The following is a 26,070-nucleotide window of genomic DNA, read 5'->3' on the forward strand; positions in this document are numbered from 1 at the left end:
GCCCATGGAAGCCAGAAATGGGCATTAGCCCCCCACCCCAACTGGAGTTACAGGCAGTTATGAGGCACCTGATACAGGTGCTGGGAATCAAACTTGTGACCTTGGAAGATCAGCAAGCACTCACAATCCCTGATCCATCTCTCCAGCACCATCTGCCTTGCTTTTTGGGAAAGGATAGAGTTTATTGTTTCATCTGGACTGACTGGCTGGTACAGCCCCAGGGTCGTCCTGTCTCTGCCCCCAGCTATGGAATTACAAATAAACACCACCACAGCTGCTTATTATGTGGGTGCTGGAGATCCAAACCCAGGTGTTCTTGCTTGTAACAGGTACTCTACACACTGAGCCATCCCCACCCCTAACTAGAACATATAAATTCCCAGACACAACTTGAGATCCACTGAGTCACACTACCCAGGACAATCAAGTAAGAGGAGCCAGGGAAGCTGCTGGACAAACTCTTTCCTTCTTCCTGGGCCTACCTGGACAGGGAGGTATGAAGACGTAGGGCTAAGGCAGTTCACCTGAACAGCCTTCCCAGACAGAAGAACATAGCGTTCTTCACAAGTTCCACTCCTTTTATGGACAAGTGAGTGTCACTTCAGTGAAGGGTACATAGCCTACTCTTTTTTACTTCTGTCACTCACACAAAGCTCAGGACTCTGAGGACAAAATCCAGAGATGATACCAATGAATAGAAACAAGAGGAGAGAAACTTGGTGCATATAAGAACTAGAAGTCAAAGCCTGCCTCTTGACAGGAAACACAGGTAACTGCCCCTTGCCAGGTAGAGATCAGATCTAGCATGGACAGAGAGAAGCACCAGAGGGCTTTAAAGTCCCCATCAGCACATACAACAAAGAGGTAACCCTGACCCACCCCTTAGGTAAAAACAGGGGATGGGTTAGCACAAAGCCAGGTGAGACATGATTGTGCACCCTGAACACGAGCACTCGAGAGGCTGACACAGGGGGACCAAGGTTCCAAAGCCAGTCCTGTCTCAAAAGGCGGCAGGTAGTGTAAGTCTGTAGGCACACTGAGCAAGCCACAGGTGCTCAACCAAGGCATTCCGCTCAGGTGCCTCTGCACACTGGACACATGCTGTGAACATCCGTAGGACAGAAAAGGGCTGTGTGTGTGAGGCAGAGCACCTCTCTCAAGGAGCAGGATCTGTGTGTCAGAGGCCAATCACATGTGGTTATCTGGCACAGGATTGCAGTATCAAGTTTAAGATGAAAAGGCTCAAAAATAGCAAAACAAAGCTGACCCCAAAGAAAAATATACTATTCCAGAAATGATCCCAAGCTGTCCCCCAAATGAAAGCCTTCTATAGAAAAAGTGAACAAAAGTGCAGTGAGTGCTAACCTGTGACCACCACACGGAGCAGGAGAGGTCAGGGAAGAGAAGACGCCACAGCCTCATTGCAAACACCACTTAATAGGCATCTGGGAGGACCACAGTGGCCCACAATGAAAAAGGACTGAAAGGTACTGGCTCAAATGAGCACGTCTTCACAGGATGCCAATGAGATGCCAAGGCACCATGCCAAGTACGGGGTAGCGATGTGGGCACCAGAACACAGACAAGCAGAGGCACAATTCTTTCCCTGGAGCACACACTAACAGTAAGCACTCGAGGACGTGTTTCTGTGTACACAAATCCATCTGTACACAAGACAGAAGCAATATGGACGATACACAAGGTCCTGGACCTGAGGCCTTAAACAAAGAAATTCTAGTCCCAACTCTGTAACCAGCCCTGTGATTGGTGACAAAGTCCATGAGAATGTGAACTACCAAACCATGGGCTCCCCTGCAAGGTCACCAAATCAATTAATAACAGAGCTGGAGGAGACTTCTGGTCTTCTGGCTCCCGGCTTAGTGGCCTGTCCCAATTACTACATATACAGTGGACCGGTGCAGAGGGAAAGTAACAGACGGGGGACATTCTTGTTTTCAAGGTGTGTTTGGAAAGCAAGAGAAGACAGGAGCAGGAGGATCCAGAAAGTTCAGGAGGGGAGGGGACAGATCAATGAGACATCCGGACAGACATCAAGAAAGAAAACAGATACAGTCTATAAATACAGCACAAGAACGCATTCCTATCCAGATCATGCATTAGAGGGTACACACAACTCACACACACACTCACTAACACACACACTCACTCACACACACACTCACACATACACACACACACACACACTCTCTCTCTCACACACACACACACACACCACACACACACACCTGGAAAAGTTTATAAAGAATCCAAAATTTATATGTATATATAACATTTGAAGAAGAATCCGTGACAGAGGTGGGTGGGGGGATCACTCACACATGAAGCCTTTTTAGAAGCAGTTGTGCACAAGAAGGATCCAATCACAGTCTACAGCTTTCATGTTAGCAATTTCTGAATTCCTTAAGAGTCAAAAGGGTTAACTGCTAGAATGGCTGGTTAAAGCTGGGTTCACCTCTTGAAAGCAGAATTAATCTGTGATTGTCCCACCAGGCAATTTGTCAGAATCTTTTGTAAGCCTTATTTTTTTTTTTTTTTTTATTACAGATTCTCAGGCCTCCTGTGTCAGGACACCAGGGTGCTGAGTGCAGGTCTGCTGCAGCCAGGACATGCAGCTCTCTCCCACCACAATGGAAGGGGCAGGGAGGAGGAGGGTCACCAGGAATGGAAGAGTGGGAACTACATCAATGCAAATTCTGTGGGCAAGATAAAATTTCTGTGGGTGTGATATTTTTAAAATGTATTATAAGGTTTCTCTCAAGCATCCAAGCATATCCCAGTGCACTTAGACATTCTTTAAAGATCCTGAAATCAGTGACAGGCCAGGTGAGCCAAGGCTGCCCCTCTGGGCAACACAAATCCACAGAGGAAGCAGAAAAGAGATGCCAACAAAATATCAGTACATATTTTTCAAACACCAGAAAACAAGAGATTCTGCAAACAACCACTCCCCCCCCTCCAAGAAAGAAAAACGGGAAATAGTTATAGGGTGAATTTTATCTCCACCCTAAAGGGAAAAAAAAAAAAAACTTGTTCTTTTTATAGTAGGGATTCAACTGAGAAAGTGTCTAGGTGACAGTAAAACCAGGGAGTCACTCCCACCGCAGAGCCAAGAGAAAGCCAGAAGTAAGGGGTGGTCCAGAGAGCTGCTGAGAAGCTCACACAGATGGGCTGACAGCTCCTTGCCTTAGGAACCAGTGATGTTCAAATTAACAACTGGCCACGAGCCAAACACGGGAACACTCAAAACTTAGGGAGGGGGAGTTATAATTGGTACCTTGGCAAAATACACCATAATAGATTAGGAAGCTTCCCTGCTAGACCCTGGGAAGATTTAAGATTTGCAACAACAACTAGCTCTCTAATCTCTTTCATGAGAATAGTTTAGCATCTAAAGAACACCTGTCCAAAACCCAAAATGCCTACATTTAAGCCAGCTGGACTGACACTCCAAGTGATGCCCCAAACGGACATCGGTGACAGCAAGGGCCTGCATTAGCAGAAGTGGGGGCATCAGTTCAGTGCACTGGGGTTCAACACGGAAGAAAGCCCATGTGCCAGCCTCATCCCATCTCTGTTGCCAGCGTTAGCACTTGTGAGTCACTTTACGTACTAGTCCCTGAAGTACTCAAGAAAAAAAATAGTTACACTTTGAATCCTATTCCACATGGGAAAAGACACAGATCATGAAGACTAAAGTTACTTACTACGTAAAACAAGTCGTGGGGGACCAAGCACTTTCATCCTCAGAAAAGAAAAAAAAAAAAATCACACTAATCATACACCTCTTTACACTAAGTCTACACTGAGGGCTAACAGCTTCACTCAAAGAAAAGGGGCAAGGCAAGAATGCCATCGTTGAGTTTTGAGGAAAACTTTCGGGAACCATTCAATCCTGAACAGCCAGCCTCCTGGTCCACTTCTGAAAACCTACAGACCCAGCAATGTAAGACATTCTAACTTTCCAAAAAAGTATCTGGTTGATGCAGAACAGCCCAGCACTGTTTGCAGGTGATACATAATCGAGTCTTCCTCAAAGCATCTGTGATTGGCATGTCAGCTGCCTGTTACAATGAACAAAGACCGTACTTTTCTGAAACTCATCCCTTCTCTGAGAAAATGTACTAGAGTTTTTCTGGTAAAAGTTTACTGTTCTTGAGTAAAGGGGAACCCTACCAGTTCAACAAACCAGTACAAGACATAGCCCCACTGGAAGCACAGACTTCAAACCAGTACAAGACATAGCCCCATTGGAAGCACAGACCAAACCGCTGCTCCTGCCCTGAAACAACTTTTCTGAACATCTTTTAAGGGCTACGAATTTAATATACATTCTTTTAATTAATCCTATTAGCTGGGTAATTTCATCCCCATTTTATTGGTGAGTTAATTCAGAAGATTTGAATCCAGGATTACAGAGCTGGACTCCAAAGCCGAAGTTCTTTCCATACAACATTCCAAAGAAACGTAAAATCTAAAGATGTGGGTGGAGTGGGTAAAGTATGATCCGATTTCCTTTCCTGGCTCCCACCGTGTTAGCGAGGGGGCACGGAATATCCCACCATAACGAGCCTTTCTAAGCAAGCACTTCGGATCAACCAACGTCTCCACTTTTCCTCGCCTGCCCCTGCCCCACCCCCAACGGTGCCAAAAGAGCAGCAAGCTGCTGCCAGGTTGGAGGAGTTGGGGATCGTCACACCACATTCCTGGGGCTGGACGCACACTGGAACCGCAGCAGAGCTCCGCGCCTCGGAAAGAATAACAGCAGTTGAGATTTTCAATCATGTGGCTCAGCACGCTGCCACACCAGTTCCCCCACTGCTGCCTCCACCTCTCCAAGACCTAAGCCCCACGCCCAACTCCTCCTCCGGACAGACCGACCGATCCGGGTGTCAAAAGCTGGGAACGCCGTAAGCCCCCGTCGCCCTCCCGACCACACTCGCACCTCCGCCCGCGAGCTGCTCGCCCAGGACCCCGCTAACGCGGAACCTGGGACGCTACGCGTTGCCAAGACTCGAGGCCCGGACGAGGCAGTTTGGAAGACGCAGTCCCCGGAGCGCAGAGACAGAGAGGGATGGTCTCCCGGGCGCCCGGTACTCACCGTGCGCGGGGCCCGCGCCGCACAGCCAGAGCCACAGCAGCGCCCGCAGCGCGGCGGGACGCAGAGCGAGCATCTTCGGGGCCGCAGCCAGAGCAGATCCGCATGGGGAGCGGGTCCCGACCAGGAGCCCGGCTCTCGCGTGCTCTACCCTGCCCCCGCGGCTTGCTCAGTCCTGGAGCTCCCGCTGCGCCGCCCCTGCACTCCGCGCAGCCAGGCCGCCGCCCGAAGTTTGGCTGAAAGTTTCTGGCTGCGCCGCGCGGCTGGGCGGCCCGCGTGTCCTTCCGCCTCGGCCTCCTCCCACTGCGAGGCTCCGCCCCCATCGCCGCTGCGCGCCCAGGGGTTTCCCGCAGAAAGAAGCGCCGGCCCGCTGCGCGCGGAGGGATCTGAGTGAGCAGCACTCCGTACTCCGCCCGCCCGCCCGCCTGGCCTGCCCATGAGCTCGGAAAGGGGGGCGGCTGAAGCGCCCAACATCAAACACTAGGGTTTACCCGGGTCCTGAACTTGTAGAGAGAGGCAGACCTCATGCCCCACACACCCACCCACACACTTCTTGGCTGGTTAGAGGAATGAGGGAGAGCAGAAACGGGACTGAGGCAGGGGGCAAAGGCGCCAAAGTCCTCTTAAGAGGACATTCCTTAAGATGCTCTGGACATTTCGTTCATTCATCCGTCCATCCACCCACTCATCCTTGGTTCTTTTAGTGAACTTCGTGTAGCAAGGTGCTTGGGACACTGGAATCGTCCACTCTAGGGTCTAGAAGAATTTAGGAGAGGCTTTCAAGAGACAGCAGGAGCCTGAAACTCTAGTCAAAGGTGTAGAAAATAGAAAGAAGACCCAGGAATACTCTTTATAACCTATTAATAGCTGCGAGTGAAGAGTAACCTAAATGCCCCACCCTTGGGGACTAGATGAATAATGCATAATTATAAGTGCAATACAATTGAAAATACCATCTTCATATACGTCAGCCGTAAAACCAAAATGATGATGAAAACACAAATCACAGAGCGAGACTCTAAGAATGCCATTTACATATAAATGTTTCCAAACAACCCTGAACACGTATGGATGTTTGTGTGCATAGTTTTTTAAAGATAAGGCTATTACACTAACAATTTCCAAAGTGGGAGAGTGGAGGGTGTGATCTGTCTTAGGAATAAATGCATTTGTAGAACGAAATTGGCAACTACGAGGAATTGCATAAGTAACACAGGACTGTTTGTATTTCTGTCTTGACTACACCGGGAAGTCTTTATGGCCCAGGATCATGGCCTTCATCACCAGTGCCTATCAATTAGTAGATGGTGACCTAGAATGCAGAATACCATTCAGCAAGTGCAAATGGGTGTGAACATTAAAACTGCAGTTTAATAAGCACTATAGAGTCTGAGGAAATGGCTCAGTGGGAAAGAGTCCTTGCTGTGCAAGCACGGGGACCTGAGTTCAAATCTCCAACACTCACAGTGAAAGCCAGGTTTGACTATGCACATGCCTCAAACAGCTGTAGAGGGTAGAGTTAAATGAATCTCTGGGGCTAATTAGCAGGTAGCCCAATTCCAGGTTCAGTAAGAGATCCCCCCCCCCCCAGGGAATAAGTTAGAGAGTAATAGAACAGGATATCTGATGTCCTCTGACCTCCACACACGTGCATATATACATACACATATACAGCATATATCATACATATATACCATATATCACACACAAACAGCATATGTCACACACATATACCTTATACCAAACACATATAATAATATACCACATACATTACCTTAGGAAAGAGAAGCTAGTACTTACTGCAAACAGTCACATTGGGACCCTAGAAGCTCTTTTCAAAAAGTAGCATAATTGAGGACTAGAGAGATAGCTCAATGGTTGCTGTTCTTGTAGAGAACCTGGGTTCACTCCCCAGCACCCACATCCCACATGGTGCTTCCCGACTGTCTGCAACTCCAGCTCCAAGGGATCCGCTTCCCTCTCCTGGGCTCCACAGGTGCCAGGCATGCACATGATGGACAGAGATACACACAGGCAAAGCTCCCATACACATAAAATAAAACCAAATTTAAATTTAAAAATAGTATAGTTAGTGAAAATCACTAGGCAATTTCTGCTTGTGCCATGTGTTTAAAGAAGAGTAATAACATTAACTTTCATTTGTTCACCCATGGTGTTACCACTCTAATCTCTACTCACGTAAGAGGGTAAATCGTGAGTTGCCGATACAAACTTTAAATTGACCTACAAAGATCAGATTTCTCACAACCAACGTTCGTACAAAAGAGAGTAAAGGTGCTCATGCCTGAGGCACAGCTCCAGAAGTGGCTGTAGCTGTGTTCCTCAGGGTGACAGCTTTAAAGACAATAACCTTCAGGGCTGGGGAAACAGTCCAGTGGGTTTAACCGGAGCTTGCTCTCCCCTACCATAACAGGCAGAGGGTGGGGGAAATGGCTTAGCGGTTAAGAGCTAAGTCTGCTCTTCCAGAGAACCAGAGTTTGGTTTCCAGCACCCATGTCAAGTGGCCCATGACCTCATATAACTCCAGTTCCAGGAGATCTAATAGTTCTGGCTTCACGGGTACCCACATATATGTGCACAATCCCCACCATACACACAGAGAAAGAGAGACAGACAGACAGACACACATACACACACAATCTTGACCAAGAAAAAAAAAAGCCAAAGCCAAGTATTAGGGAGGCAGAGACTAGCGCTGGCCCTGGGAGCTTGTTGGCAACCAGTCTAACATAATTCATGAACTCTAGGCCAATGAGAGACCTTGTCTCAAAAGAGATGGCAGTCCTGATAATAATACCCAAGTTTAACTTCTGGCTTCTATACACATGCACATATATGCATGCATACCTGCAGATACATGTGTACCTCTGTGTGTGTGTGTGTGTGTGTGTGTGTGTGTGTGTGTACATTAAAGAATAGAAAGTATTACATGATGTGTAACTTCTGTTGAATTGTTGGAGTGTTAAACTCACTGCATGTGTGTTCTAGTAAGCACTAGATAAATAATGCAGAAATATTATAAATAAAAGAAGGAATAAGAAGGGTCTCGTAAAAAGCATTATAATCCAGTCAAGAGTGTCACAGGTTCAGCCTGGAATTAGTCAGGAAACATAAAGTGAATTACATATTCTAGCTAGCCAGTATAAAAGACACAAAATCCTGGTATTTTATTTTCAAGCTGTAAACCTAAATGGGACAAGTTTGGAACTATTATTATTTATGTTCCAGCCACATGTCCCTTGTCACTTGCTGTTTTGTTCTTGCCTGGGTTATTCTCAGGGTCCATTTCTCCTTGTTGTGCTCACGATCCATCCAGCCTCGAAGTGACCTTCTCCTCCCTCCCTCTTGTCCTTTCTCCTTCCCCTGGTCTCTCCTGAAACCTCTCACTAGATCATCAAGTCCTGCCTTTCCCTCTCTGTCTGCCCATCACAGGTTGTAGCCTTTTATTAACCAATTAACTTGAAATTGGGGAGCAAGGTTTTATATAACAAAGGCTGATGTATGTGAGAATTCTCTTGTTGGGGGGCAACCAGCTCTTAGGGTACAGAATATAGCATTTGTATACACAGCACCAGACCAACTACCAGCAAGGAAAAGCTTCAGGAAGAGGCCAATAAGTAAACTAAAAGTCAGAGGATTAAATGATCAATGAGATGAAGAAATAGCCAATCAGGTGAGCAGGGACTTATCACGTTTAGAGGCTTACTTCTGCCGCAGGGACAGGGCAGGGTCTGTGAAAGCAGATAATCAAGAAGATCAAAGTTTGTCCATGAACTGGGGAGACAGCAACCTAAACAGGAGCTGTGGGAGTGCGGACAGGTGGGCGTGGCTTTGGGGATTAGCAACTGCTCAAAGGAGAGAGCAAGAGTAACGTCAAGGAATCAGCAATGGCCTCAATACCTTGGGGCAGAAAGACACCATTCCCAGATAAAGGCTAGGAAAAGGAAGAGAAAGGTGGTTCGATAGAGGAGATAAGTAGGCAAGAAATCAGCATAGCTCTAAGGGGAAACTGTGTTCGAGACTTACAGCAGTTACCGGCCTTTTGAAAGAGCCGGATGTAGCCTGGCTGATTCACAAAGTGTGGCCTTGCACTCTTGCAATTGGTCTTTTCCCTGGATGAAGCCTGAATATCACTGTCTGCATCTGTTTTCCTGCTGCCAGAATGGCTTGTGGTAGCATCTCAAACCCTGAACCAGAGCCTGAAGAGGTGGAAGTCTCCAACCTGCCTACAAAGCTAAACCCCAGATAGACTGAGCATTGTAACTAGACTGGGGATGGCTCTTCTCCTAAGAACATAGTTCCTCATTAGAGCAAGTCCTTCTTCTAAGCCAGATTGGCAGGGACACCTGGAGATGAGGGGGGGTGAGGGGAGTCCTACAACCAGTCAGAGCAGCTGCAGATCCTTGGTGAGCCATAGCTTCACTGGTGCAAAGAAAAATGGGATCCCGAAGACCTTCATTTGAAAACACACTCTGCCTCCAGAACCCCGTCTCAATTCACACTCCACTAGTATAGAAATACAAACAAGGGCTACCAAAGGCTTTGATTGTACTCAAACCTTAAAATATGCGGTTAGGCCCTATTTAATTAAAAACCACACATAAAATGTCCTTCAAAAGTAAGAACAGAAGCGAGTGCTTGCCTGCTATCCAGTCTGTCCTCTCATAAAACGCTCAAGGGCTCCTCTGGAACACACAGTTACAGACAGTTGTGACTATCTCATTTACCTATTTTGTCCTGGTTTCTAGGGTATATTTGTATACAGAGGCACTCAATAATATATGGTGGGGGGGGGGGCTTGTGATTTGACCTAGTTTTGCTTTATTCCGGTTTGGTTTAGGTTTTTCTTCTGAGACAAGCTAGCCGTAGACATCACAGATGATGACTTTGAACTCCTGATCCTCCTGCCTCCCTCTACCTACCAAGCGCTGGGATTACAAATGTCCCATCACAGCCAGCTAAGCACATGCCTTTTCTCTCCTGCAGAAGCCATTGAGCCCATGCATATGTTTGTGTATGAGTGTGTGTGTGTGTGTGTGTGTGTGTGTGTGTGTGTGTGTGTGTGTGTGTGTGTGATAAATGAATGTGTTGGAAGGGAAGCGAGTTTGCAACAGGTGTGAGACTGCATCTTGGAAAATCCCAGGCAGAGTCAGTCAGTCAGTGTACTGGCTATTTTTGTGTCAACTTGACACAGCTGAGTTATCACAGAGAAAGGAGCTTCAGTTGAGGAAATGCCTCCATGAGATCCAACTGTAAGGCATTTTCTCAATTAATGATCAAGGGGGAAAGGCCCCTTGTGGGTGGGACCATCCCTGGGCTGGTAGTCTTGGGTTCTATAAGAGAGTAGGCTGAGCAAGCCAGGGGAGGCAAGCCAGTAAAGAACATTCCTCCATGGCCTCTGCATCAGCTCCTGCTTTCTGACCTGCTTGAGTTCCAGTCCTGACTTCCTTTGGTGATGAACAGCAGTATGGAAGTGTAAGCCAAATAAACCCTTTCCTCCCCAACTTGCTTCTTGGTCATGTTTGTGCAGGAATAGAAACCCTGACTAAAACAGTCAGGTACTAGACATCCTGAGGTAGAGACTCAGCAGGGACTAGACCTGAGCTGACCTACATTACATATCTCACCATCTATGAGATGGTGGAGGTGATGTTAGTGGAAGCAGGAATTACAAGTGAGATTTCTTTTAATAATGCCTTCTATTTAGAAAGTGCTTTATACTTACCAAAGCACGTTAAGGTATATTATCTCTCGCGATCCTCAAAGCAGCCGTGGGAAATAAACAGACCAGCCATTATCATCACCATTCACAGATGAAAAAAAAAAATTGAAGATAAAGTGTCTTGCCCAAGGTTAAATAAGTAATTAATGACAGAGCTAAGACAAAATCCCTTGGTTTTGACTACGTATTCAGTTTCACTGCATGGGGCACAATAGTACAAGCATTTTTGGACGTGCTTCTCAGTGCAGGGGCCTGTAGGCACAGAGCGCCAGCCTCTTTCCACTTTCATATTGGTACAGGGCAAGCTGACCCACTGCAACTGAGAAATTTAAACAAGTAAGTCAACTCTTGGATTTATTTTAAAACCATTTTGAGAGCTTGCACTCTGCAGAGCACGTCCTTGACTCTGTGACAATACAAATATAAACAAGCCCCAGCCCCTCTTGCTCTGTGGACATCACAGACTCACACCACAGCTCCAGTGGTGATAAGGTGCTGGCCCTTCCACCACTCTCAGCACTAAGATTAATTTCAAGGCTGTCTGTATTTTCAAGTCCTCGTCCTGAACAATATGAATCAGGGTGGCCAGCACAACTAATTGAAAAGTATTTGAAGAGCGGGGCCATATCTAATTTATTTCTTCTTCAGGTTTGTAGCCCCACAGAAATGGATTTTTTTCTCCCCTCAACAAAGTTCTCAGTAAAGATCCTCATTTCCAGGCCTGTAATCCCAGCATTTGGGAGGCTGAGGCAAGAAAGCTCAAGGTTCAGAGTAAATTCAGTTTTGGCACAGACTACGAGACAAACCCTGTCTTAAAAACAACCACGAAATGAAACAAAACCAAAACACTCCACCCTCAAAATGGTCTGCAGAGTTCAGCCAAACAGATGACAGGAGGCAGGAGCTGACCTCAAGATTCAACTTAGCAGTCAGTCAATACAGTGATCAGACCCGGCTCTGAACATAGACCCAACTGTCCCGCCTTAATGAAACATACAAATAATAAAAGCTGCTATAATTTTGGTGTCTTGGTATGTTCTTTTCCCTTTTGCAAATGTAGGTATCTCAGTCAGTATTAAAGCAAAGCAATGTGAAGATGCCTTTAGGAGGGCTGCTCCCTCATAGGCATAGGCTACGTGACAAACAAAACTTAACTGGGGATCCTGTGCTGCTCAAGAGGTGAGGAGAACTAATATGTTAGCATGGAACTTTTGCCAGAGCAGCACATGACTTTAAAATTAACATGTTAGCATAGGAAGGCTTGCCAGAGCACCACTTGACCTTAAAAACCTCTCTTACATATTTTATACTGAGAAATATCACACTGCACTTCCTAAGTGGGTACACACACTACATAAATATAAAATAGGAGCATACAGAAACAGCTGACCCGTGTGTACCAAGACAGCTCCCCCATTCAAGAGCATCACAAACCCACACGTGTATAATTATCAACCCATGATTGGATGAGTATCAATCAGTGTGTTAGTTACTGAGATGGATATGCAACTCCAGATATTTATGAAATGTTCCCAGAGACGATTCCATCGTCTCGACCCGCATCCTTACATTGCACCTTCCTGAGTAGCCCAGCAACTCTTGACCACTGAGGTCCAAGTTCTCAAACAGCTTTCCTTCTCTAGTGTGGACCATCATTGTTCCATACTCATGCAGATCCACGTCTGTGTCTTCTGAAGCAAAGAGGGACATTTGTCTTACTATGCAGAATGCCAAAGTGATTAACGAAGTTTGAAAGCAGAGGCACCAGAAGTAATGAAGGGGAATCCTTGTTTATTTAAAAAAAAAAAATGAGCATCTAAAATCTCCTTCTGAGTGAGTAATTCATCAGGGGATAATTATTGGCTAGCAACAGGTATTTATAATGGAAGAGAACACAGCCTTAACGCGGAGGTGCCTCTGGAAGCACCCTAATTAAAAAGGGAAAGAGTAATTTCATGGGAAAGTACAAATCAGCAGCGTGTGCGTCTGCTAATGTATGCAGAGAGATGGGGTGGGAATTGCTGGACCCAGATGGAGACAATGGGCTTATAAACATGCAAATGGAATTTCTAGTAAAACCAGGGGCACCCCAGTATTTTTGGCGAAGGTGGAGTGGGTTAGATTTTGGCAGGTGAGGGGTGTTTTGCACTCAAATATCCTGGGTGTCAGCTTGGTTTTGCTTTTAATCACCTTGTTCTAGTGACAACCCTGAGCTGTGACTCCTCCCTGGTCCGGCTGTGTGTCCTTCACGCCTGTGTGTGTCTTTTCCTCTCATAACAGCTGCTGGAGGTTGAAGCAGAAATCAAAAAGCAAGTGGTGCCAAGACAGAGAATGTTTCTCACACTAAGATCTATGTCTGAGTCTAGGAAGGCATTACCAGAGTGCAGAAAAGTTCTGGGGAGAGCCATGCCTCTGTGCAAGACAGAGTTACCTCTATCCTGTCTCTGTTCTAGTGACTGTCACTGTCATTTTTGACATTTACTAAAAACAATCTTTGGGAGAATAGACATTCTTATCACATTTTATTAATTTGTTTATTTAGTGTGGTGTGTGTGTGTGTGTGTATGCATGTGTGTGTGTGTGTGTGTGTGTGTGTGTGTGTGTGCTGATGTCAGAGGACAACCTTCAAGAGTCCATGTGGCTCTCAGCGATTGAACTCAGGTCTTCAGACTTGGCAACAAGCACCTTTACCCATAGAACCACCCTCCTGCTGGAGAAAAGGCATCATTAAAAGGAAGAGAAGAAGGCCGGGCGTGGTGGCGCACGCCTTTAATCCCAGCACTCAGGAGGCAGAGGCAGGTGGATTTCTGAGTTCGAGGCCAGCCTGGTCTACAAAGTGAGTTCCAGGGCTATCAGAGAAACCCTGTCTCGAAAAACCAAAAAAAAAAGAAGAGAAGAGAAGAGATAGTAGGGTGGACACAGCTGTACTCAGGCAAACTCCAAGTGCTGGCATTAGGAAAACAGCTTTTCAGTTTCAAATAAAAAAGGCAACCACGAAGAAGACAGAATTGTTCCTTAGTCATCTACCCTCTTTGGGTTTGGGGGAGAAAAGGGAAGTACGAAAAGTTGAAGAAAAGAAACACAGAATGCAAGAACAGGAAGGTGAAAGGCTGTTCTGGGGCAGCGTGCACCTGCTCAGATGCGGGGAAGTAGCATGAAGAGGAGCAAAAGAAGAACCAGCATGGAGTTCCCCCTTGCACATCCCCATTCTCCTCCCAAAGGGGACCACAGCAACGTCCCAGCAATGAGAGAGCTGCCTCTGGCCATCTCTCTAAATTCAAAGTATCTGAAGTCCAAATTGGTACACACACACACACACACACACATTGTGAATCTTCATAGATTTTAACAATAATGACATTAATGGCACAGGCAGCCAGTGTTGATACAGTAACTATCACTTGTTGTGTGACACACTATGTACTTTAGCCGGTTGTGATGTATAACTCTCCAACTTAGCTTACAAGTATGTGTTGTTCTCACTTCACAGAGAAGTAGCCAAAGATCCTCCAGCTTCTACCTGACACAGAGGCCACATGTCTCTGCCTTAGAAAGCCAAAGCCTCCTGTCTTATTCTGTATTCTATTGCATCATGACCACAGGAACTCACCCTAAAACACTGCCCCTGATCAGAGGACCTATTTGAGCACTAAGTATGTCGTCATTCACTTATCTAAAGCCAGGTCTCCTAAGGGCATTATGAGACCACAGACCTCTGTGCTCCACTAAAGCATGGCAATTACATTTCTGTTCATCTGCCTCAAATGCTAAAGCAAGGCTTGCCCACCTACTGTGTCTGCCACAGGGAAGCCCAGACTTCAGTGCTTGGTTAGATGCTACAACTTTTCATTTTAAAGTATTCTCTTCTAATATTCTCTACCCAAAAGGAGATAAACCCAATAAAGAATCCATTCTACTTTTGCCATAACGAATTATAAACATAAAGATATCTATTTTAAATTTTTCTATAATAATATTACCACTGACAGTTTGCATTTATTCAGTTGCTCTTCAAAGGCACTGTGTGTGTGTGTATGTGTGTGTGTTTTTGTGGGTGAGTGTGCATTCATGATGTGTTTGTGCGTCCATCAGAATGATGCCAAATGTAGGCAGACTTTGGCTACTTTGTGGGTTCATCTTTCTTCTACCCTTTCAACCCCCTAACACTAGATAAGAGAGAAAAAGGATACATTATCAGTAGACTACTTCCTGCTGATTAGGGGTGTTGAGTTCCTTGGAGGCAAGTTTGATCTTCACCGTCAAGATATCTAATTTCTTCTTGTTTCTTCTTTGTGCACGATTACCTAACAAACTACTACCAACAGCAACCAACCCACTACCAACAACCTACCCTGTCTCTCGGGGTTCTATTCTAGTATCTATATACCCTGTGAAAAGTTCCCAAAATTCCAAGTGTCACACAATCACAGAAACTATCTGCTACTGGCAAAAATCACACCCCTGCATGATGCAAATCACAGTCAGCTGCTGTGAATAATCCGAAGCATCCCCATATTCCACACCTGGGATTAAAATAAAAACATACTCTTATAACATTTCTGTGTGTTTAAAACAAACAAACAAACAAACAAACAAACAAACAAACTTCTCACTACAGTCAAGCACGTTCCTCAGTTCACTCTCCACCTTACTTTTTGAGGCAAAGTCTCTTTCTGAACCCAGAGCTTGATTCGAACTCAGACGTTAGTGCTTGTACAACAAGTACTTTATCAATCGAGTCACCTCTGCAGCCCACTCATGTGTGCATTTCTATGGAGTGATAATCCAGACACGTTCCTAACCTTTATCTTGCCTCCTCCAGTAAACCCATAGATTCTGTTTTCCCTTGTGGCTACATAAATGTCATATGCAACGTTGTTGCTATCTACAAAATACTCAGGTGTTAGTTGATACATGAATGCCAAATACTTTCTCCCAAGTTAGGGATCAGCGTTCAGAAGTATTCTACCTTACTGAAGGGACAACCGCTGGAGACAGTGCCCTGCTCTCTGCTTTCATTGCCAAGGTCAGAAGGATGAGGCAGTGGGCCCTTCCTCACTTCAAATTATTGAGAAGAGATGAGAATTCCCTGTCACGCTCTCCCCAGTGCTCTTTGCCCCCTCTACAGGGCAGTTGGGCCTTACCATGCTGCCCTTTCCTTCTTTCTGTTCCTTGTCCCTTCCCAGTAAAAGGCTTCACTTCCTACTTCATCAAAGACATGTCCCAGCACAACCATCACCTCCTCTGTAGTCTTGTCTAGCCTTCACATCTGTGCTAGCCAGCCATCTAAGGACTTCCCAGCCCCTCCCTTCATGGCCCTCAGCCTTAAACTACACTCAACTCAACCCTCTTTATTTTTATTTTTATTTAATTTCTTTCCTTCTTTTTTGAGAGTTTTTTGTTTTGTTTTGGTTTGGTTTGGTTTGGTTTGGGTTGGGTTGGGTTTGGTTTGGTTTGGTTTTTTGAGACAGGGTTTTTCTGTGTAGCCCTGGCTGTCCTGGAACTAACTCTGTAGACCAGGCTGGCCTCAAACTCAGAAATCTGCCTGCCTCTGTCTCCCAAGTGATAGGATTAACGGCATGTGCCACTACTGCCTGGTTAGTTTTATTTAATTTATTTTGATATTTTCAGGTTTTCTCAGTATTTCAGTTCTGTCTGTCCTAGAACTGTGTAGACCGTACTGACCTTGCCTTGGAGTCACAGAGATCTGCCTGCCTGTGCCTCCCAAGTTGAGGAGTTAAAGGCATGAGACACCACTCTGATTCAACCCAACCTTCTTAGAGGGGCAGTTTATTCCTTGATAATGCCTAACCTATGAGAGCTTCACCCTCCTCCATGTAGCAAGTATCTATCAGGTAAAAGTAACTTTGAAATAGAGATGGACAAGGCAGTTTCTGTTCCTAAGAAGCTTTTAGTTACTTGGGAGGACAGATAGTGCATAAAAAACAACAAAATTAAAAGAGGTGTCATAATGGAAACGTATGCAAAAAAGATCCAAAGGAACTTTTGTGGAGTCCTATGGAGGTGACATCAAACAACCACCTTGATGTTTGCATGTATTCTGAGTCACTAAGTATCCAACTAAAGAGGGAAAGACTTGTTATGTGATAGATTCCCTCTGAAACTGAGACATTCCATTCTTCAGGGAAGCCAATTAAGGAGAAAGGTAAACCTAAAACAGCTTCAGGAAGTCCCTGAAACTGACCAGATTCACTAGACCCCTCCCTGACAGAGTAAACAAAAGCTGAGAGTACATGTCTAAGGTCGCAAAAGCAAGCCGCAAAGAAGACTCTCAGACCCGATCATCTGCCTGGAAGAAGCAGAAACCTGCCAAGCTGCCTGAATGAGTAAGTTTAGACCAGCTAAGAAACTTGGAAAGGATACTGTCCAACCTGTTGGCCTGCTTACAGGTTGTGCTGTGTGCTCCAGGTTCCCAGCTTTTTGAGCTGTCTTGGTGATACAGCTGTCTTTGAGTCATTTATATTTCTGTAAGTGACCCCCTTGCCCATATAGATTTGCTTAGACCAATGTTTCTCAATCTTCAGTATACAGCAGCATCACCAGAAGGTGTATGAGAACTTCAAGTCAGTTCTTGGTGACCCAGGTCATGTGCAGTTCATCTAGTTTGGGATGTGGTGGGTGGTGTGAGGGTTCCTGGTCTGGAACCTTTTATTATCTCTATCCTGTTGAAATTGTTCAGATGAAGTGACTTTTAGGTGTCACCAGACTTTCAACTGCCAAATGCAACAGACAGAATCTCAATCCTTACCCTCTTGACCTGTTTATACCATTACTACTTAACAGCACTAACAACCTCACTGAACCTAGTAATCCCCAGGTACCAGTCTCACATTGGGTCAGTTTACAGATACACTAATCCCACAAGAGTTCCCAAAACACAAGTGTACTTTATGACTCCAAACTTAAAACCCACCACTCTCCACTGGTCCATCCTCAGCACCATGGACCGGCATCGCAGTCCACTGACCTCCAGTCATGCTCATTCCTTTCTTGCTGCTGTCCTATAGCACACAAACTATGTCCTGGTGCCATCACACTACCAGGAACTCCTAAGACAGGCTGTGGGCTTACATTCTCCTGACCTCTCTCTATATTCTTTCTTTGCCCAGAATGCCTTTCTTCCTTCCTCTCCCTCCCCATCATTCTCTCATCTGTGGAATCCCGATTCAGGGCCTAGTCTAATCTCTTGTGAAGCATTCCTTTGCCTTGTGGTTCCCCTCCTGAGCTACTCCACAGCTGGCCGCAACATACTACATACTAATCCAACAATAATCCCAATGTACTGGGATGTATGTAAGTCTAAACTCTCTCTTCTTATCATTGTTACTCTCATGGAAAACTTTCAATATTGGTCTATTGAACGAATGCTAAGAACTAGTGCATACTCAATACAGGATGACCTAAGTAGGCACTCCCAGCTCATGCACTGGAACCTAGCAGTGGACAGGCAAACGGGAAGAAGAGGCGATAAAAGGAAATTTAGCCACAAGCAAGAGCCAGTCTGCCACCTCATAGACACCCAACTCGCTGACTGAAAGGTGGAGTCTCAGTCTCTCTCTTGCTTCATATGACTCTCTCTTTCCTTGATGACACAGTGGCTTGTCAGCTTTGAGCTGAGCAGTTGGTTATGCATCTCGCTTTCTTGCTTTGGCAGGCACAGTTACCCAGAGCTAAGGAACAACATGTGTGGAGATTGGGTGGAAAGGTTTTGGTAGCCTGACTTGGTGCACACACTCCAGCAGGCAGCCATTATATTCCACTACTGATGGAGTGTCAGGAAATTCTCTGCCTAGGGAAAGAACAGATCCTGTCACTGCCATTTTCCTTCTTCTCCCTCTCTCACGCCTCCCTGCCCGCCATGCCTCTGCTGACTTCTATATTGGCCGGATACTCCAGACAGCAAAGGAACTTGAGTTACTGTGTGACTGGCCTGTGTTCTCATTTTCTAGTGATCCTGTGAGGTTAGAAAGCATGGTTAGCCAATGAGCTCACCTCATGGTACCTGACTTTCCTGCAGAGCAGCCATTCACAGAGTGACTCCTAAGTGCTAGATGTTTCGAATACATAATCTCATCGTATTCTTTCAGAGCAATATCTTTCCTTTCAACAAATAAAGACACAGGGACTTACAGAGGTGAAATGATTTGTTCAAGGCCCAAGGCTAACATAAAGTAGAGGGTGAAGCTTGGACTTTTACTGCAATAATTCTCCAGCTTGTCTGCTTTCTATCACTCAAGACATCTTGGAGAAGTAAGCAGACTGAAAATGATGACATCAGCCAGTGGGTTACCAAGGACAAAAATCCGTGTGTCCTGTTTGCCAGGACAGCCCACAAATACCCACTATATTGAATTGGATGGATATGTTTAATGTTGTAAGAATCTATAAGACTTTAAAATGATATTATAATGTGCAAATGACTGAGAATTAAAAGAACTGTCTAATGGCTCACCACCTATTCTTATCTCTCCATTCCCGTAGTCATGGCCCCTCTAAGTAGGGTAGAGATAATTCTGTGGACCCAAAAGTCAAATATTCATACCTCATTTGTATCTTATTTAAGAATAATGCTTTTAAAACCGTCCCTCTTCCTCATCCTCTCTCTAGAGTACCAAGTATGGGCAGAAAGGAAGAACAAAGTTGTGACTCTATGTCCGACTACTTTAGCAAGATATAAATGCTATTCATTTCTAAAACAATATCGGATCTACCAAAACAACTATTTTTTTTTCTAATCAATGTGGCACCTAAAAAGTAGAATTTTTTTTTCTTTTTTTAGTTTTTTCGAGACAGGGTTTCTCTGTGTAGCCCTGGGTGTCCTGGAACTCTGTAGACCAGACTGGCCTCGAACTCAGAAATCCGCCTGCCTCTGCCTCCCAAGTGCTGGGATTAAAGGCATGCGCTGCCACTGTCTGGCAAAAGTAGATCTTCTTGAGTATTTCATTGTTCTGCTTCTAGCCTGGGTATTATGAGCACATAGAACTGAAGATAACATCTGTCATAGAGCTCAGCACACAAGAGCGGATGATAAAGTCAACACAAAGCTGGAAGCAAGCAAGATTTACCATAGATAAGTTGCCAAGACTTGGCTGTGGGTTCTAAGTGGACACTGTGGCTCAATCATCTTCCCTCTTCAGCTTTGCAGCTCAACATCACCCTGGCTTCAGCTCTCAGGGTGGGAGCAGGAGACAGGAGAGAAAGAAACGACAGGAGTATAGAAGATGAGCCCACTCCGTGTGTGATTCATCTGAACAGACGTGCAAGGATTCAAAAGTCAAAGAAGTCACAGGCTGGAGGAATGAGTAGACAAACAACTGTTGGGCTTCCCTCGAGTGCTCTTGTCTATTAAGTTGCCCTGGTCTCAGCTAAAGGACTTGTAGCGTCTGTCATTCAAAGATAGCACGTTCCCCTCGGATTATTCCCTCTTCTATAATTTTCTTGCCTCTCATTTCAGAAGTAGGTTAAGGATGTTCAGGTTTCCCTCAAGCATGGTAATGAGTTAGTCACAAGAGGACTGCATCATTTAAATTGCCCAACCTGTTGAAAGGATGCCATGAAAGCCGCTTCCACAAACACAATCTGGGCACTGTTTTTCTCCTCTTGTGTTGCAAAATGTGGGGGTGGAGTTAGCTGCAGGTGTGTAATCAGCATAAAAGCTGCTGAAGCAGGAGAAAGTGGGCAGCTGTCTGGACCAAAATGCACCTGTGATGGTTTCATGCTGTCCACTACACTGGGGCCTGAAGCAAGGGGATTGTCAGACATCAGAAGAGTGAAGTTTGCCAAAACCAAAAGAAAGAAGGAGGGGAAGGAGAAGGAAGAAGAGGAGGAGGAGGAGGAAAAGGAGGAGGAGAGAGAGGAGGAGGTGGAAGAGGAGGAGCAGAAGGAGGAGGAAGGGGGCTGGAGAGATGGCTCAGCAGTTAAGAGCACTGTCTGCTCTTCTGAAGGTTCTGAGTTCAAATCCCAGCAACCACATGGTGGCTCACAACCATCCGTAATGAGATCTGACTCCCTCTCCTGATGTGTCTGAAGACAGCTACAGTGTACTTACATATAAAATAAATAATAAATAAAATCTTTTTTTAAAAAAAAGGAGGAGGAAGGCGAGAAGGAGGAAGAGGAGGAAGTGGTAGAAGATGAGGAGGGGGAAGAGAGGGAGGAAGAGGAGGAGGAGGTAGAGGAGTAGAAAACAATGGTACTCTTCCTGAAGGAGACATCAACCTGAGGCTAAGCTAAGAGACAGCTAGCTGACCTCCCCTAAGTGCTCACAGTCACTCACTGGTTTGGAATCTCTCCCCAAGCTACTTTTCATTCATCTAATCCAAAATGGCTGCCCCCTTTCCTCCTCATGTGCTCTCTGGTGCTCTTCTTGTAGCCTGAGCCGCAGCCTCCTCACTTACACAGTATCCATCTTCTTTTCTTTACTGCTCCTTTAAAGAGCCTTTTACATTCATTTTTCTCTCATCCATGAAATTTTAATACTACTTTCTGGTGTTTGATTTTGGACGTCAATGGTACTGGGCTAAGGATTGCCCGGAAGTCAGGTAACTCACTGATTTAGGGGGTGGCTGTGTTTCTGGAATAGGACTACAATGGCTTTGGTGCTCTCTGATCGCACCCACCAGCATCATCAACCCAGCAAAGACTCCAGTAAAACACACAGGTGGGGGAAGGGTGAATATTCTCTCCTGGAGCTGGGACAGTGTCTCCCTGCCCCGTGAGGGGGAGGGGCAGAGTTCCCAGTGCTCGCACCTCTGAAGCAGACTGGAACAGCAGGATCAGCTTTCCACAGGTATATTATGCTGGTGCTCTATGTGAATGCACGTGTATATATGAACGTTATACAATCTTTCAATTATTTTATTCCTCAGGAGCCATCCTCACTCTTGGTGGGGAACACCTCACATATCTGATATCTGTAGAGTATAGAACTGCATGTGCAAATGATAGAAAGATACGATAGGCAAAGTTCTCCGGGGGGGAAAAAATCCATGAGGATGGCAGATGTAGGAGTTTATGGAGGTAAGACTGACAACTTATGTAGGTTATGACAGACAAGTGGCTACAAAGGTTAGCCAGGCAGATCATAGGTTAAATATGAGGCTGAAGACAGTGTTAATGAAAGGCAGTAGAGCCAAGTTCAAGGCTGGCAGAGGGAGCTTTCATCCTCTCGATCGGAGAACCCGAACCCCTCACCCCATCCAAAAACATCCTATGGAAGAAAAATTGCTCTTAGCTCTAAAGCTTTAGTGCTTTATTTTTGATGCTAAGAAGCTTGGGCAGCCAGATTGTGCCCCATAACAAAAGTCTCGGCTTATGAAAGGGGGTCTCCCTGAGATCTGTTCCTACCTCCCCGTACTTCGAACCCCTTTGTATCACACAAAAGAACCAACCCCTACATAGAGGTGGCTAGTTAGGGTCAACCTCACCAGGCAGTTAAGCAGCAGGATCCCATGGGAACTCTGGTTTTCCTTTTATTCAAGTAACATATTTAGAAACAGAAATAGACCCAAGGATCCGAGGGGACCTTCCCAAAGCTATGCTTCCTGGAACCCTAGGATTGCTTCCTAGTCAGATCCAGGGGCCTTTCTTGTTAATTGCCTCACTCTAGAGCTGGTGGGTTTGGACCCATTCATTCTCTGGACAGAGAGTAACTACTAGCTCCAGAACAAATACAATGTAACAAAGCAAAACACAAAGGAAGGCATGTAACATAGACGAATATGTGACGCCTTTGTGACCCAAATGAGAAAGTGACTGACTCCGCCTTGAGAAGATTAGAAAGGGTATATAAGAGAAAAAGAGTTTTATCGCTAACTCTTATTTATTTATTTATTTATTTATTTATAGGCAGGGACTTGCTATTTAGCCCTGGTTGGCCTAGAACACCTTATGTAGACCACACTGGCCTTAAACTCACAGAAATCCACCTGCTTCTGCCACCTTCAAGCTTCATTAAAAGGCCTGCACTACCACCTAAAGCTATTCCAGCTTTAGTCATTAACTAAATCTCCATGCCAAAGTTACACGGAAATGAATCATCTCGGTGCCTGGCTCTTTGACTTTTGATAAATCAAGTTAGCTCACACTTAGTGTATGTCGTAATGAGCTAGGTACAGGCAGGAGGATGAAGGCAAATACGCCATACCTCAGGAAGCTAAAGCACAGAAGAGAAAGAAAATCTGCTTTCAAAGCAAGCACGCATGGTGAGCAGAGCGTGGTGGCATGCATGGGACAGCTCCGAGGAGGCACATCCAGAGAGTGTGCTGCAGAGGGAAGTCATCCTAGCTGAGCTGGAGAGCGGTTGGAGTTGGACGTTTGGGTAACGGCTTCCCACACAAGTCACCACTCTAAATCCATAAATGTGAGGTTATTGTGCACTGGGAACTTTTCAGATGCGACAAATTCAAGGCAGATTGGAAGCTTAGACTATTCGCATGGTCCTGATGGGGTCTTCTTTTTTTTCTTTAAGGAGGCAGGAATGAGAGAAGGGAAGAACTGTGAAGTGATAGAAAGGTGGAGCTATTTATTAGAAGAAGGCAAAGAGTAGGGGGCAGTCTCTCACTAAAACAAGAAAATAGTGAACAGATTTTCTGCAGGACTCCTGGAGGGTGAGTAGTTCCTCTGAGGCCTTGCCTTCAGCCCAGCCATTTCAGGCTTCTAATTGCTGAAGAATACGATGTTCAATTACTTTTGAGCCACCGAGACCGTGGTAATCCATAGGAGCAGAAATAAAAATCTCATACAGATGGCCAGGCCAGTCAGGTGTGAGAGGGGAGGACACTGTGGGCACAAAGAATGGCAGACGCTAGGGCACAGAGGCCTGGGGTAGCATGGCACATTCCTGGGGGTCACCAAGTAAAAAATAAACAAGACTGCAAACAAACTCTTGACGGTAAAGGGGCTGTGTGAGGGGGGCTGCCATGAATGGCCATCGATGCAGCTAAGGTACTGCTTCAGTTTAGAAGTGAAACTGAGAGCCATTTTATGGTCTCAAACAGAACAGCAAGGCTACTAGATTTTCAATTTTGAAAGAAAGAGAATGGGGAAGAGCCTGGGGTGGGGTGACCATTTAGGAAGTGGTTGCAAAAGTCCTGCACAAGGGACACAATGTGAGCAAATAGAAAGTCAGAATAATGAGACTTAGGGCTCAGAGAGTGACAGAGTATTGGGGACAAGGAAAAAGAAAAGAGTCCGGGTGACCCAAGGTTTCTGGCTGGGCCTTTGGATGACCTTGCTGTCTTAACTGAATGGAGAGAAGTGGAGAGTCCACCAAATACATCTCGGATCCATTTGTTTGCTTGTCTGGGACAAGGACCTTGCTGTGTAGTTTAGGATGGCCTAGAACTTATGCTCATTCTCCAGGGGCTCCCAAGTGCAGGAATTATAAGTGACCAGCAATCTTCTCAGCTCGAGGCTTCATTTCTACACCCACCGAGACAGCAAGCCCACCAGCCTTTGGGTAGATGCTGCCCATTGCATCTCCTAGCCTTCAGAAAGTCTCAGCTTCCCACCCTCACTGCAGTTCCTGCCTTGTAGTTAGAACAACTCACTCAGTGCCCACTGATAGTGTTTAGTGCTTACAGTTTACGAGACGTTAGTGACTCCCGGTTACTCTAAAGAATGAAACAATGACAGAAGTAAACTAGCTAAGATTGCATCTAGAGTGTCCAAGGCAACTTGGAACCTTTCCATCTTGAGTGTGCACCTCCTGTAATGACATCCAGTTTCTTTTCACTTTACATGTACAACTTTGGGTGTGTCCGAAGGCTCCCTGTCAACTTCCTCATCCCAGATTAGCAATAAGAGCTCTCAGGTTACAAGTGAGAACTGAAGCAATATTGCTTAAAACTATCTCTGGGGTTTAAACTTATAATATATATTTTTCTAATTTTTTTTCAAACTCACTAAGTGTCCTGCACAGGACTTACGCACAGGTCACACTACAAGTGACTCATATGTGAATTTCATAACACCCAAACTGGCCCACACCCAGTCCAGTGACATAAGCCCTGGTGCTTGTCTGATGTAATATCTTGGTTTATGCTCTAAAGTTTCTTAATGCTTATCATTTATTCTTTCACACTTATCATTTATTCTTTCACTGAGATAGTTTAAAGGAAATTAGAGATATATAGGCATATACTCCTATATATGTATATAATTAGGTACACATACATATATGTGTATATATGTACATAATTAGGCATAGGATATGTGTGTAGGTATGCCTAATTATATGCTAGTTGGTGTTTGGGATTTGGTTTTGTTTTTGCTAGCCCACTAAGGACTCTGATGGCCCTGGTAGTTGATGCTGTTCCTGTAAATAGACCTCGGGCTATTGCAGGCAGAAGGATGTTTGACAGATCATCTGTTTTCAAAGAATGAGTACTTCCTGTTCTTTCTTCCACTTCTTTCATCAGCTACTTCCTTATACTCCTCTCAACACAAATGAATATTAAGATTAATGTGAGACTCTCAGTTCTTTCTTTCTTTCTTTTTTTTTTTAAGATGCTGAATTCTTTATCAAGTTCTTTCAAAAGAGTCAGTCCAGCCATCTCGGTTTTGCTAGCCCTAATTAGATGAAGCTACTGAGCATAAATCACAGTTTCAAATCAACCTCAGGCTGTGTGCTGGATGGGTGAGGAAAGAGAAGGAGCCATTGTCTCTGGTTCTCTGGCCAACTCCAGGGCTGCCCTGTGCTGGATTCCCTCCAGGCCCCAATGAGTACCATCACAGCCTTATATTACAGCTCTTCTGGGACGTTAGTTCAGCCCTCATCACCAGTATCCAGCTGTCCTCTGTGAACAAACCCTTTTCTGTGGCTTCCACAGCCCCACATGGAATGTTCCTCATGCATTCCATATCAGAACAACACTATTTACGTAAACACTCACGATAAACTCTTGAAGTCACTCTTGACCCCTTGTTTCCCACCACGCCCGCCTCATCTTCAGCCAGTTGCCATCACGGTCCATCGCCACTGTGCTAGTTTAGGCAGCTTTTCTGTTTCTCCATCTCCACTGCTTCTCTTCAATTCTTCATCTCTTCTCCCATGGACCAGTCTTAGCTCTCTGGTCCTTACTATGGCAATGCTTTACCTAGATTCAGCTGTTTGTCTTCCAGACTCCAGAACCCAGGTACCCCAGCGCCCATTCCCTTATAGGCTCTGCTAGCATTCGGAGACAATACT

The 26,070-nt window shown here is 45.4% G+C and overlaps 1 protein-coding gene across 2 annotated transcripts in view; it reads right to left on the minus strand.

The window, feature by feature from the left end:
• Positions 1 to 26,070, minus strand: part of Notch2 (notch receptor 2) — a 170,484-nt gene that overhangs the window by 131,051 nt on the left and 13,363 nt on the right. Inside the window, exon 1 of one of the 2 annotated variants that reach the window (XM_021157432.3) lies at positions 5,120 to 5,394. The exons of the other annotated variant lie outside the window; for it this stretch is intronic. Within the exon in view, the coding sequence (XP_021013091.1) occupies positions 5,120 to 5,192 (73 nt within the window). The 5' untranslated portion in view covers positions 5,193 to 5,394. Of the gene's footprint in view, positions 1 to 5,119; positions 5,395 to 26,070 lie in introns of those variants that run through there. 2 annotated transcript variants of the gene reach the window in all.

Source organism: Mus caroli, unplaced genomic scaffold (assembly GCF_978045245.1).
Source record: "Mus caroli unplaced genomic scaffold, Mus_caroli_1 scaffold_3, whole genome shotgun sequence".
Classification (NCBI taxonomy): domain Eukaryota; kingdom Metazoa; phylum Chordata; class Mammalia; order Rodentia; family Muridae; genus Mus; species Mus caroli.